Source organism: Branchiostoma belcheri, unplaced genomic scaffold (assembly GCF_001625305.1).
Source record: "Branchiostoma belcheri isolate BF01 breed outbred unplaced genomic scaffold, Haploidv18h27 scaffold8, whole genome shotgun sequence".
NCBI lineage: Eukaryota > Metazoa > Chordata > Leptocardii > Amphioxiformes > Branchiostomatidae > Branchiostoma > Branchiostoma belcheri.
In genome coordinates, this window is record NW_017804464.1 from 201,840 (window position 1) to 216,728 (window position 14,889).

Here is a 14,889-nt window from a genome sequence, read left to right on the forward strand (position 1 = left end):
GTGGGTGGGCACGTGGGTGGGTGGGTACAGTGTGTATGTGGGTGGGTACAGTGTGTATGTTGGTGGATACAGTGTGTATGTGGGTGGGTACAGTGTGTGTGTGGGTGGGTACAGTGTGTATGTGGGTGGGTACAGTGTGTATGTGGGTGGGTACAGTGTGTATGTGGGTGGGCACGTGTGTGGGTGGGTACAGTGTGTATGTGGGTGGGTACAGTGTGTATGTGGGTGGGTGGGCACGTGGGTGGGTGGGTACAGTGTGTATGTGGGTGGGTACGTGGGTGGGTACAGTGTGTATGTGGGTGGGTACGTGGGTGGGTGGGTACAGTGTGTATGTGGGTGGGTACGTGGGTGGGTACAGTGTGTATGTGGGTGGGTACGTGGGTGGGTGGGTACAGTGTGTATGTGGGTGGGTGGGTACGTCGGTTGGTGGGTACAGTGTGTATGTGGATGGGTGGGCACGTGGGTGGGTGGGTACAGTGTGTATGTGGGTGGGTACGTGGGTGGGTGGGTACAGTGTGTATGTGGGTGGGTACGTGGGTTTATAATGTAAAATGCCAATACCAATGCCATTCAGGCACCATTATAATTCCATATTGCTTGTCTGTAATGTTGGTGTGGAAATAAAGAATTTGAATTGGAAAAAAAAATGAAAATGTAGGAATCTTGTTATTTTAGCCTGCATTTTTTTTGCCCTAACGCATTAGATTTGGAGTCTGCTGAGGATGTCATCCATAAAATTTAGTTGCTGTGGCCCTACTATGAACTCACACATAAAAGGAAAAATTGACACAAACAAACATAAGGTGACAACAGACATACTTTTATTTCTTTTGTGAAGGTAGTCAATGCAATAATACGTAGAAGTTCCTGAATATCTTTAAGTTGATTCATACTACTTCATACATCGACAAATCGAGTGATAAATGGACAGGGACAGCCAAACCCAGCACTCTGCAAATCTGCAAGACAAAAGAAGAACATTGTCAAAACATGAAATGAAAATCAAAAATATCTCCTTGAAAATACCACCTGTGTCTTTATACTTACACAGATTCAACAGAAATACAAGGAAAAAATCCTCAATTATTAACTCAACAAAGTCTAGCATGAAAGTGAGTGTCGCACACAAAACATGACTTGCGTGGCAAGAATGGGTATTTAGAACCCTGTAGTCAATTTCCAATTCATTCCAGTGTTGGTCTTATAATCTTCATTCCTCCGTTCATAATGTAGTCTACCATCTGATCACAGATGATTTTCATGCTAGTCAATTTCAAATTCATTCCAGTGTTTGTCTTACAAATTAATGATGATGATGATGATGGTCTTACAAATTTCATTCCTCTGTTTATATTGTTGTCGACCAACACAGATGATTTCCATGCTGAGTCACGCACCTGTTACTCTATAGCCTTGACCACTTGCTCGTGGAACTCGATGGCCACCTGTGCCTCAGTACGTTCTGCATCTGTCGAAGCCGCACTCAGCTGCTGCTGCGCCTTCTCCAGACCAGAACGCGCCAACTGGAACAAAACAGGAATAAGATGATTCACCAGAGAACTAGCTACCAAAACACAAGTCAGTTGCTAAAGCATAATAATCTGAAATAAAATTGTTTAATCAAAGTCAAATCTTCCCTTCTTAGCCCCACTCCAGTGTTCTGTCTGCACATTTCTACTGCAACTGGTAAACTGCTACATTGTACATGAAACACTAATTCTATACAGAGTGTGATACACTTGGCAGGAGCAAGCAGTGTTCGAGAATGTCTAATGTTTTGGCACAATGCTTTTTGATAGTGTTTATTCAGCTGACGTCTTGGTGACCAAGTGTTTAGGAAAACGTGATGTGAACCATTCAGAATTGTTCTGAGGAAGGTGACAGGTCACCGAAACGTCAGCTGAATAAACCTTGTGGTTGTGTAAAAAGAGTGACTGAGTTAGTACCAACCTGATAAACTATTTGTGGAATACACACAATTATTACTACAAATTGTCAGAAAGTTTACCTCCAACTGCTGCAAATAACTTAAAATAAGTACAGTGTCACAGGTAAGGGGCTTCCACTTCCATAAATGACTTACCCCAGGATCAATGTCCTCCAGTCGACATGCCTCTTCTGCCAGGATCTGCACAGAGGAGTCCTCATTCACTGTGACTGAACCACTGCTCACTGGGGGAGGGGGGAACAGGTCAGTACACAGCAATACTTGTGAACTAAGGATGGCTGGTTCAATCTTTGAGGATATTATGACCAAGCAAATTATGCAGTGCATTTGTGCACTCTTTACATCAGTGCATTCATGTTTGCTTTAATACAAGATATACTCTCTATCCCTTAAATGAATTCTCATACAAAGTACAAAATGTTTCAAGTACAAAAGATTTACAAAAATGGGTAAAAAGACAGGTTTCCATCCCAAAATTTCTCTATAGATGAATATTGACTTTTTGGAACGTCCTATACATAATGAGCTTTAAGTTAGTTTACTTTAAGAAGACTTCATTTTATGTCTCACCAACAAAGTGATTGACGTTCCCCTCATCTTCGTAGACAGAGAGGCGTCCAGGTTTGAGTACGGCGAGCGTGGGAACGTGACTGGGCAGGATGCCGATGTCTCCGGAGAACGTTGGTACGTCTACCTGACGCACGTTTGTTGCAGCATTGTAGAACGCCTGATGATGCAGAGAAACAGTGAGAAGTATTGTAACAACATGTAACATACATAACAAGGGCTCTCTACCAACTTAAAATCGTGACCCTATAGCATATCCGGATCACGAACCAGAAGTTCTGCTGCAGTACCAAGGAAAGCCGCTATATTGAAGCATACACAACTGTTATCTGTTATATATACATTATTTAAAAATTTCATATCATGGATGATGGACAGGTAGCATTCGGGTCCTGAAATCGGCGTTTCATACGCTAGCTCTGATGGAGGTAAAAAATCACCCACCTCCATGTTGATATGTAAGCGTTACACCTTTTGATTCGCCTATCTTATGATTCTCGAAGTGTCTTGTATAAACACCATAAAAATCACTTACTCTTGGAAATAAAATGTATTTATTTTGACGACAAGGATCGTCTACAAGCAGATAAATTCTCCTTAAACGTTTTTGAGTTGACCTGATGACCACCAAACCGGAACCCGCCCTCCCCCTTAGAACAGAAGCACCGTTCAAGGTGACTAGGTTCTCCCTGAAATATACAACTTTAACAGCACGTACCGCGCCCGGAGACCCAAAAGTGAACGACATCCCGACCGGAGCCGCCGCGTCAGCGTAACCCCTGGTGGCCTGAGCGGCCAGAGTGCGGCCAACGGCCTGGAAAAGTCTGGGAACTCTGCTGACCAGGGAAGCCATGCCTGAAGTGACCCGAAGATGGCGGATTGGTGGCGACTACCCACAATGCAACACGGGCAGAAGCAGCAGTGTTCTTTGTTTACATGTATCGCTAGAGGTCACTGTTGTACTGTAGCCTGGAAGACTTCGAAAAATTTCCCATCCTTTTTATTACATGGAAACAAATTGTTTTCCCATTAGACTTGGGCTTAATGAGCCAGACATAACAGAGCAGTACCCGGCAATACTTAACAACAGGTATGTATATAGTGAGTGAGGAAGTTCCTCACAAAAATTACGAAGTAATATTATGTTATCCCCAGATATCATTAGTTCTCATCCCATTGTCGTGATACACCAGTGCCCTGCTATTGTGTACCAGGCCCTTTGTCTCGGTTGCTATTTTTGGTGGGAAGACAGACGTCTCTGACATTTCAGTGCATCTTATCTCATTGACGGCTGAACAGGGAATTCTACGGACAATAAGATAGCCAAGCTAGGTGCGAAATTCTATGCGTCACACCTGTTAGGGTTTGAATTTAGTCGGAACAGGAGATTTGGTTGGTTTGCTGCCAAGCTCAAGTTTAGTAAACAATGACGCTGCTTGATTTGTCTCCATTCCAGCCAAGTTCAGGTTCACGCCTGGTGTATATGGTATCTTTAAAAAGCAAAGATCGAAGAACTTGAAGAGATATTGGCCAAATTTCGAAAATATTTGTGTCATATCATAAAGACTCGATTAATTTCGTCAGCCGCACTACTCAAGAGTCCTACGTATGTAATACCTCACAGAAACCATCGTCTCAATTCAAACGCTATGTTTTAGTGTGAAGGCGAAGGACGGCAAATATACCATGCACCACTGATTAGAACCCTAGTACTGGGGAATGAACATCAAAATTGCGATAATTCCACGTCCACCTCTGTAAGGAGCGGAAGAATAATCATGATATAATCTTCACTCCCACGCCCGCCTATATATCATAACCTCCTCTGCAGGCGTCAGAGCAGCCGATGTTTTTGAGGGAGGCGCTGATTTATAGCCTCTACCAGGCTTCGGGAAGCGGCCGGAAAAAAGTAGAAATTGGCCAAATAGACAGATGATATGTCAGGGAAGTTGGCCCGCGCTAAGCCACTAGTTTGCCTCTCCAGAAAAATTAGAGCAGGCACGGTGCAAATAAGCGCCCCCTCCCCCCCAAAAAAACCACCAACACCGAACCGGGAAAAAAAAAGAACCGGGAACGCCTGCAACGAGGCTAACGAGCGGGGGTGCACCCTGTCACGGGTTATACAAGACCTGATCAAAAGTTCTGAAGTCTCCCACGAAATTAATAAACACCCCCTTTTCTACATCATACAGACTGATTAGAAATGACGCGGACTAGTTTCAAGAAAGCCTTGTGATCATCTTACGGTTGTATGTGGGGAAAAATTAGATTGTCCTCTTCCTTAGTGGAGGACGTTAATTTTTCGGGATAAGTTTGCCTTTGATACGCCGCAAATGTCATTTTGTGGCACCCAAAACTAAAAGGACTCCTCAAATAGCTTGATTTTGGGCTAGCTATTGCAAAGGCGTCTAGTATGAAACGATCCCGGCAAATGTGCTAAGAAATTGTAGTATGTCTCTATATCAGACAAATTTGCTCATCCACAATATTTTTGTTTGTTTTGTAGCCCTGGAATTGCATTGGATGCCTGTGATATGCAACAATCTCCACCTGTAATTTGGCGGGAAATCATCCCCCATCAGAGAGGGCGCGCCTGCTTGTTCATGAGATCTCCGTGGGATCACAATGATCACTTTAGGAGTGGATCCGGCTTTGTTGTCATGGCGACAAATTTGAGCGAAATCGATGGCCGTTTATTCGATTCCGTGAGGAAACAATGGCGGGAAACTCAATTTGTTGCTGTTTGGTCATGTTTGAAACCACGATTTTGTTACTAGTAATTTGTTTCCTGTAACATCATTCCTGATTGGTTAGTATAATACCCAGGGTTTTTATTGGGTTTAGTAAGTAGCCGGTGAAACATCAACTAAGTAACGAATCGACTTCGAACCAGATATTAAGTTTCCCGCGGGCGTGCGGAGGACGAAATTGAATATCTGAGCAGACTGCTGTAGTTTCCAAACGTCGTGACTGTTTTCTGACTTTACAACATGAACAACGCCCCCCCCCCTCCTCAGGCTGATATTCTTCCCTACCAAATATCTGATTGAAAATTAGAAATTTAATCAAAATAAAATGATAGTCTCTATTTTATGCGTGTTTTGTGGCATTGACCTGGATAACCATTCACCCTATTTTCAGGTGCATGTGCCAGAGTACTAGTATACCGTGCAATCTTACGGAATAGAGTGCAATTTTACTAGTATACAATTTTACGGAATACAGTGCAATCGTATTAGTATACAGTGCAATCTTACGGAATACAGTGCAATCGTATTAGTATATGTACAGTGCAATCTTACCGGTAAAATGGCACTGTATACTCTGCCACCCCTGATTTTTGCCGAATTCGTATGTAGTAAGTTGAATCAATCTATATTGTATCTGTAATGTGATAAATAAAGAGACGCCGCACGAAGCTTGTTTCGGGGCTATTCCAAATGATACAGAAGTGATACAAAAATGTGCTAAGAAATGGCATACTGTATCAGACAAATTTCCTCATCCAAAATATATATATATGTACTTTTTTTTTGCTTTGCCGCCCTGAAATTGCATAAGATGCCTTTGCCTTTCCCGAGACTGCGTCTTGCCAAGAAGTTGCCAAGTTTACCCTTCAAAATCCCGTCGGAACTAAGCCGAAAATCCCCGCTACTGATCTGCACAAAGCCGGGCTGACAAGGCCGCCAGATTTATCGGCGTGACTGGCACCTTCTATCGACATCAGGGAACGAGCGGAGGCTGAGGAATCGTCTCAGGGTAACGAAACGTCGTCTGCGGCTGACGTCAGAGGGCTGCTCATGACGTCACGCTGTCAGCGGCGGGGTGGCGGAGTGTCTGTCTGCCACCTGCACACGCTCAGGAAGTAGCACTGTTTAATAGGAAAGGATGCCGCCTTATCCACTGCACGAACCTCTGACACAATTCTGCTCTTGGTGCTAGATGACTTGCCACTGAATGCATTGAGTGTGGGGTCGTGTGGCATTAAACGGCAGAGCATTCGACTCAGAACCAAGAGGTTCCGGGTTCGAATCCTGCCATGTCATCAACTTTGTGCCCTTGGAAAATGCACTTTACACGACTTTCCTCACTTCACTCATGCGTTAATGAGTATGATCATTGTCATGACCGTGGGCATTATAAGAAAAACCAAGTGGGTAAGGAACTCCCCTGGAACAACGAACATGTCGGTACTGTGATCTAGAAATAGTACTCTAATGTAAAAAGTAAAATATTCCAAAGTTTACAGTGGCAAAAGGTTGACCACAGGTTACTGTTGAATAGTGACGCTAACTCAGTACAATGAGATATATATACGCGAATTATTGTGTGTCTGTTGGGAGAACTCGAGAAAAATATTAACCGTTTTGTAACGTTACCAGAGACTGAACATTCAGGTAACCTATGCCAAATGAGGGGGCGTATGTGTGTGTTTAAGATATTGTTGAGTTGAAAACAGTCCAAAGTACCCTTACTGGTCCTTGGTGGTGTGTTTGCCGGGACAATACCTGTAAGAAGAGAGAGAGGGTGTGTCTACAGGTGCGTTGTCGCCCTTTCAACGCCTTCCTAGCGACCACAATAAACAATGGAGCGAAGATGTGGGCGGGTTGAACTAAAAATACAGGGTCAACACTGCCCGGCTGGGTCGGGTGACAGACCGAGAGAGGACCGCTTTTGTTTGGCTGGTGGTCCCGCTTGGTGAGTTCGGACGTCAACACGGGGACAAGACGTCACGGGGTCGACTTTCTGTAGAAACATGAGTCAGTGTAAAACCTGAGGGGGGGGTGAGGAAGTTGTTTTTTTGGGGGGGGGGACTCCCAATCCGAAAGGTAACAGACGTTCTGAGGGGAAGGGCCAGTTAATCGACCTGGTTTGAAACTTAAAAAAAAGAAAACTTTTTATCTAAATGTTGTAATTTCATATAACAGGTGTAGAACACAACATGGAAAGTACTTATACAGAGTTGCCAATAGATCTAGAACCCTGTGAAGTTTTGAAAAAGTCATGAAATTGGTAGCTGCTACTGGAGTAGAGTAGAGTTGTTCAAGCCGGGTAGGAGCCCTGCTCCAGTTTGGGCAGCTCTTCAGACTAGGTATGATCTAGGTATGAGCATAGCTTTTAATTCCCAAGGGGGCAATCAATAAACTTTATCTTTGGGAACATGATCACACCCCCTCAGTATATCAGCCAGGGGGTATATAGTTTTTCTCAACATTGTTCTGTTACCAAGAACAAAGAAAATTCAAGTGCACCCACTCGATTATTTGGAGCAAATATACATTACGGAATTTTCCTAATGCTTGAACAACTGACCTAAAGCTATGTTTAGTTTACTGGCATGAAAAGTTAACACATAGTGACAAATGTGTTACAGCTTTGAATATGGGCACTATTTTTCTACCCCAGGGCTAACGTACCTTGCGTCATTTTGTCTGTCAGAACTACCACTAACTGTGAATCACTTCACAGAAAGCACAGCTACATTAAGTGACAAATAAGAACATACAGCACAGAGACTTCGAAGTGTTGTTTGTGTTGTTGTGGAAGTCCTGAGCGGTACATTGTGATGTGTGAGTCAGTGAGACGTTTTGACGTCAGCGATACGTTTGTTTAGTTTCGCGTGTGCGTCTGTTACCCCGCGGTATGTCTCACGTTATTTACATACAGGTTATTACATATGTATATCTCACTGCCCGCTGGGAAAAAGGCCAGACAAAAATGCCTTCTTGACGTGATTTCTAATTGTTCTCTCACGTATCGACTAGAACACACAACTTGTACCTGCGTCAGAAGGTACGGAAACTTAGGAAATACATGTTTATTTGTTTAAGTTTGCAGTGGGCGAGACCCCCCCCCCCTTCCTTCTTCGTTCTACCGTCTAAAAAGCCAAGTCAAGTCAATCTTTATTGCACAACAATTGTAACGGGTACAATGCATGGCAAACTCTTCAATACTACATATCTAGCTAACATCTACTCTCACGTAAAAATGAACATTGTTACAGTGAACTACCGCTGGTCAATCACGAAAACAAACAGTTCCTAGCATTATATAGTAGATTGGATTAATTCCTCAAGCTAACTGACATCTTTCACACCACAGTCGTCCCTCAGTAAGACATCTGGAGCCGCATAGTTCCTGTTTAGAAGTTTTATTCAGTCTGTCACAACTAGTTGCTAGCATAGAATAATACATGCAACAGACAGGAAAATAAGGCTGTACTCTGAAGAGGTTTCGTATTAAGGGCCCGAAGGTACGTAACTCGTTTTGGCCTGGCTAACCACTTTGACGTCATGGCGTCAGTCCTAAAGTGTCAACAATTTGTGTCTGCCAGTCAAATGAAGTTCCGAATTTTCCATAATAGGGCGTTTTGACAAAATGTCTTAACTCATTCCTTAAGCTAACCGACATCTATCACACCACAGTCGTTCCTCAGTAAGACATCAGGAGCCACATAGTTACTGTTTAGAACTTTTATTCAGCCTGTCACAACTACATTTAGTTGATAGCGTAATAAAACATGACATGACAGGAAAATAAGACTGTACAACTCGACAGGTTTCGTAACAAGGCCCAGAGGTCAGTCGGGGTCATTCTGGTGTGGCTTACCACTGTGACGTCATGGTGTGTATACGTCAGTCTAACAATTTGTGACTGTTAGCTAAAAGTTCCGAATTTGCCTTTAGGCCTACTGTCAAATGTCTACAGTTTAACATCAGCATTCACATTGTCGGCGTCAATGCTAGTTGCTCTTTGTGGCCCCGGCTGTTGAGTGAGTGTCCGTGAGTGTGTGTGTGTGTGCACGTGTGTGTGTCCGCGCGCGCGTGTCTGTGTGTGTGTGTGTGTGTGTGTGTCCGTGTGTGTGTGTGTGTGTGTGTGTGTGTGTGTGTGTGTGTGTGTGTGTGTGTGTGTGTGTGTGTGTGTGTGTGTGTGTGTGTGTGTGTGTGTGTGTGTGTGTGTGTGTGTGTGTGTGAGTGGGGGGGGGTCATGCCTTTTCGTGAGGCGTACAGTATATTCTTTAAACTTCAACTCTCCAGACTTGCGCTGAAGAGAAATCAATCGTTAGTTTCAACACTACAAAAACTGACGCGCGGTCCCGCTGTTAAACTTGAAGTGTTGTACGTGTTCTCAGTGTAGTACACTTACAGGTGGCACTTCTCAATGACGTCATCTTTGACGTCATCACTACCACTGAGTCTGGCTACTTCTCAAGCTATAAATAATATGATGACACTCGGAGCTGTGTCGTGTATGTATGGGGCGCGAAGTAGGAGAAATTAGTTTGTACCAGACTTCGGTTGCAAGAAATAGTAGATACAGAAGGCAAGTGGTCGTCTTGGCCACAATGTTTAATGATTGTGGCCTATGGGGAAATTCGGGATCGACAAAGACCGGTCGTCTTGGGCAGATGGACGTGACCGCTGGACCAAGTTTTACCAGTCTGGTAAATACTAATGAGAAAAGAGACGTGTAACCAAACGTTTGCATATAAGTGTACTAGTTGATTTCCTTCCATCTTACAGTGGGTGGTTTAAGATCAACGTCTACAGATGTGTTTCTTTCATCTTAGGGCTTTCCAAAGTGGAAGAAGCAAATGAAAGGATATCTGGCGGTCGGTTGAAGGGTGTTTTTTTTTTCGCTTCGTCTTGAAATGTCATTCCAGCCCAGTGGTGTAGGAAAGGTCATGCTTAATTGCTGAGGGAATGTAAGGACAAGAATCGTTAGAAAACGCTTGTTTAGCCCCTGGTCATACATGCGAATTTGTCCTCCCAAACACTACCCGAACGCCCCCAACCATGGTTAGTAGGTCGGGAGCAAGGTCGGCTGATGTTCGGCGAGGTCGGCTACTATTCGGCTGCGCGCTAGCCGAATGTTTCAAACGTTTAAAACATTCGGGTGTGGAGGAGTGGTTCGGCCATGGTTGGCTGGTGCTCGGGAGTAGGTGAGGGCGTGGTTGGCATGCAAATTTGACTCAAATTTAACTCCGATTCGTTTCGAAAGGCAGGCGTAGCGCAGCAGATAATCCCCCCCCCCCAAAAAAAAAGTAAAATGGAATCCACCCGTCCTCGACCTTCCAAACTTCTACAAACGGCCCCCCTCGAACCGCCGCAGGGCTTCCCGCCTGTCAAACAGAGATATAAAGGACAGGCATGCGGTGAGGCATGTGCGCACATTCTGCCAGCGGGGACGACACACACTGACACTAATGTCTCCAGTCAACACACAAGAAATCTGCAGAAAAACATGCACATAAGTGGGACCAGACCTCACTGGCACCAGCCGCTAACATCATGTACTGGTGGGTGGTGGGAGTGCGTACTTGGGGCCAGCAGAACTATGTGGATTATGTAAGTTAGTCCAGCGTGAAAACAGCTAGCTTGGCTCGCAGTCTATCATCGAGCGCAACAAGTTTTACCGCCCACACTCGGGAACTGCTGAGTGAAGAGTCAAGTACCGGACGGATTGTTGGACGGTTAGCCAAGATCAGGGGAGACTAGTGTGGAAAAAGAGGATTTGAGATATGAAACAACATCATAAAGAAGCACAAGTTTACTGAGTGTATATAGTACTGCTACAAAAGCACCACATCAGAGCAGCTTTGTGACTTAAGTCGGCAAAATACCTACTTATATTTGCTGTCTCATGATGTCATCATTTTTCACATACTGTAGTTAAAACAATCCGAAGGAATGGATGGATGGATGGATGGATGGATGGATGGATGGATGGATGGATGGATGGATGGATGGATTGCGTTTAGACTTTTCGACCTTCCCTGAAACCCACTTTCCAAGTAAAACGTAACCATACTTTATAAACATGACGCCGGTCCAGTGCTGGTTCCCAGAATCATGACGTCATGACGTTGTCAGTCAGAACACTTGTGGTTCAAACCAGTACTTGACGTGATTGACGCATACGGACCGCCGTCAGATGTCATACGTCAGGTTCACGAGGACCCTCACCGTCTGGTGTCATGGCGCAGAAGTGGCGGTTAATTTGTGCTTCTCCAGTCGCTGTCATTACGTCCCTTGCGTCATGACGCTCCCTGACGCACGGGACACAGATTGTGTCGTCCTGACGCATCTTCACACAGATCTTACCGTGGCTGCGAGACAGTATCAGCTAGGCAAGACAGCATCAAATTGGCAGGGCAGTATCAAATTTGCAGGGCAGTATCCATTTGTCATTTGGCTGGCGTAAAAGAAACGAGATACCAGTACAAAAAAGAAAGCCTGAACACGCCTTAAAACGCATAAAAAAACTCTGCTTGGAGAGTATTGCCTGACTAGATGTCATCCGGCATATTGTGCAGTACAGGTAACTAATTACAATGGGAATCGAACCGTTATACTGACGATACTGAACCAACTTACTTATGAAAATGGAAACTGATTCCAGTCTACTGAAGTCTACTGAGTTTCCCCAGTAAGGCATTACGGCATTAAGACATTTTATACGTGAAACCGTCAGAACTCTGCTCAGCACCCTTACCTGCAGTACACCTGAAGATGCATGGTGGCACTTCACTCCAACTTTCTTCAACTGTATACCAAGCCTCCAAGACTTTTACGTGGCTTTCAGAAATACGTGTATCTGCAACTCATCTTGATATGAGATCTAACAATCTAAGACTTATTGATATAGTCACTCCCGGAATACGTAAATAACAAAAACATTAAGTTACATCCATCCATCCATCCGTCCGTCCATCCATCCATCCATCCGTCCGTCCGTCCATCCATCCATCCATCATTTTCGTCATCATCCTTGAAGCATTTGAAATAGCACGTGTTACGTGACGAGACTCTTTATTATTTGGGGTACCATCCATAAATAGCTAGAACCAGCCTATGATACAAAACAAGCAAGTATTTTTCGTCAGCGGCATGCATTTTGTCTCACAGATATCAGTATGCTATGTGAAAGAATTTATTCATGATCAACTCACAACATCAACAGAAAACTGACGTTGAAAATCCGGTTTTGCCTCCCTCAAAATGCATTGGATGTCTTTAAAGTACAGCATGCACCGGGTACAAAAGAACTTTCTAAGTATGTTCATATTTTGCGGAGCACGTGGCTACATGAGCTCGCACCCGCTCATGACATGTGCTCAAGGTTACAGCGTGGGCGACGACTCCACTTTCGTCCAAATACTTCAGCGGGATTCTGGGAATGACGACTTTTGTTTGGTCGCGCTAATGCACTGTGGAGATCTCAACACCACGAGAAACAGAAAAACAAAGCTGTCTAAGGCTCAGGCAAACTGGCTGGGAGCGTTCGGTTTGCTTTGAGCGAAACCTAGTCCGTGATTACATCGGTGAAGGTTAGACATCCAGGTAATGAGATACGCCGATAAGCAGTTACTCAAGCAACTGGATATGATTTTGGAAACGGTCAGACGTTTCAGGTAGCATTCACTACTTGATGAAAGCTACCTGAAACGTCTGACCGTTTCCAAAATCATATCCAGTTGCTTGAGCAACTGATTTTTGGCTAGTCCGCGTTGTATGAAGCGGGTGTGTGAATTATGGAAAGTTTTTATCGAGATCTGGGTCAAGGATTTTACACGTTATCTACCTAAAACCTGCTGGCAACAATGGCCTACGATGGAACTAGGAGTACGGCATAGACAGTCACGTGCGCGTGGGCACAATACAAACCATGGACACACTACAGTACCACGTGTCAGATCCTCCGAGACTAGACAGCAAGAGCCTAGATCCCATAAAAAGGACACGTGCACATGTCTGGCATATAATCAGTAGGTTACCGTTGGATCGTTTGAAGTAAGGCCATGTTGATCTTATCATATGGATGACATCCGCTCGAATGAATATTCGTCCATACTGTAAATCGTACAAAGCAGCTGCTAAATAAGCAAATATTCGCCGTAATTTTTGCAAAAGAATATTGGATAGTAATTTCGTAGAATGCCAAAATCAACTCTAAAGGAAAAGAAGAAAATGTGAAGAAAAGAAGATTTCACAATGAAGGAAACTTTTTGCCAAACTTTTCTATTCGCACGCTAGCATCAGCAGTTTTGGGGGTTCCCATAAGATGCCATCCATATAATCAAATCAACATGGCTGAATCGCAAAAAAAACCCTTTGAAGTCTTGATGGCAAGTTTTGTTGTTTCCTTATTTCCGCTCTGCAAGATATGTCTAGACGCTACCCTGGGAACGAAGAAAGTCTGCCAATCAAATAAATGAAAAATGCATAAATCATAATTGAATTCGCAGTATGAATCACATATTGGGAAAGATCGAACAAACTGCTGGCACTGAAAACAAGGCGACGGAAACTTCCCTTGTTTGGTGTTTTCTGCACCTGCCTACCAGCCTATTGTTTAGACAAATAGTGCTGGAGCATGTGGGCAATTCTTATAACCATCGTGTTTACGTTAACGTTCAACTGCAAGAATGGTAACAATTTTGCTTTGTTTGCTATATGTAATCATTAGGCCATGTTGATTTGATTATATGGATGACATCCGCGCGCGCATGAATTTTCGGCCGTTTCCAAAAAAAAAAAGTTTTCAACCATACTGTAAATCGTGCAAAACAGTTGCTAAATGAGCAAAAATATACCATAAGTTGCAAGGAAAACATTTAGAAACGATACCAATGTCGTAGAATGCCAAAATCAAAGGAAAAAAGACAAAAATGTAAAGAAATGAATTCGAAGAGTAGATTATTCACGATCACCATAACATATTCTGTGCCATTTGTTCAACCTTCATGACCACGTAGATTTCATAGTGAAAGCAACTTTTTTTTTTTTGCAAAACTTTTTTTTTATTCGCACGCTCGCATCAGTTTTGGGGCTCCCGGAGGATGTCATCCATATAATCAAATCAACATGGCCTTATTATACATAATATAATCATACTTATACATATAGGCGACTTTAAAAAGTCATTAATGCACGGTGTACAAATAAGTAAAAAAACGTTTTTTTTTATAGCAAAGTTCTTTGATCACAACCATTTATTTTTACGAGCCGACGTTTCGATGACCGTCTGTCATCTTCATCAGGGCAATTCTGACGGGTTTGCTGTGCACTGACGCTAGATGTTACTTGGTGCATAGTGCATTCACGAAGATGGACTATAGAGTGTCCTTGCACGTGAGAACGTGGGCTTAACCAGTGGATCCCTCCGTCCTCTGCGCGCCCGGTAAAGGTCAACGTGGGAAAGACAAATCCTCGCGAACGCGTCCGCGCAATTTCACAGAAGACCTCCGTAAACACGGCTCGGTCCGGGTGTCAATCATGCCCGTGTTGCGGGGTGCTGACGCCTGTTGCAGGCGCGGGGGCGGGCCGCTGGTACAGGTAGCCTCAAACCAGGCCTTCCTACGGGGGTAGGGA

General features: G+C 43.9%; 1 protein-coding gene across 1 annotated transcript; it reads right to left on the minus strand.

Moving 5' to 3' along the window:
• Positions 1-799: 799 nt before the first annotated feature.
• LOC109486418 (ATP synthase subunit delta, mitochondrial-like) lies at positions 800-3,424 on the minus strand. The gene is made up of 5 exons (XM_019790252.1): positions 3,234-3,424; positions 2,519-2,675; positions 2,084-2,172; positions 1,398-1,523; positions 800-959 (listed from the first exon to the last, which is right to left on the minus strand). Exons 1-4 carry the CDS (start codon positions 3,366-3,368, stop codon positions 1,401-1,403), a joined length of 504 nt encoding a protein of 167 aa, XP_019645811.1. The 5' UTR covers positions 3,369-3,424; the 3' UTR covers positions 800-959; positions 1,398-1,400.
• Positions 3,425-14,889: the final 11,465 nt, after the last annotated feature.

What these genes read in the sequence shown, in the direction of transcription:
- LOC109486418 (XM_019790252.1), bottom strand. Translation starts at nt 3,368, where the DNA reads ATGGCTTCCCTGGTCAGCAGAGTTCCCAGACTTTTCCAGGCCGTTGGC. An exon ending in CTTTTGGGTCTCCGGGCGCG is followed by an intron (nt 2,676 to 3,233) that starts GTACGTGCTGTT and finishes CTGCATCATCAG; the next exon opens with GCGTTCTACAATGCTGCAAC. An exon ending in TGGAGGACATTGATCCTGGG is followed by an intron (nt 1,524 to 2,083) that starts GTAAGTCATTTA and finishes GTTTTGTTCCAG; the next exon opens with TTGGCGCGTTCTGGTCTGGA.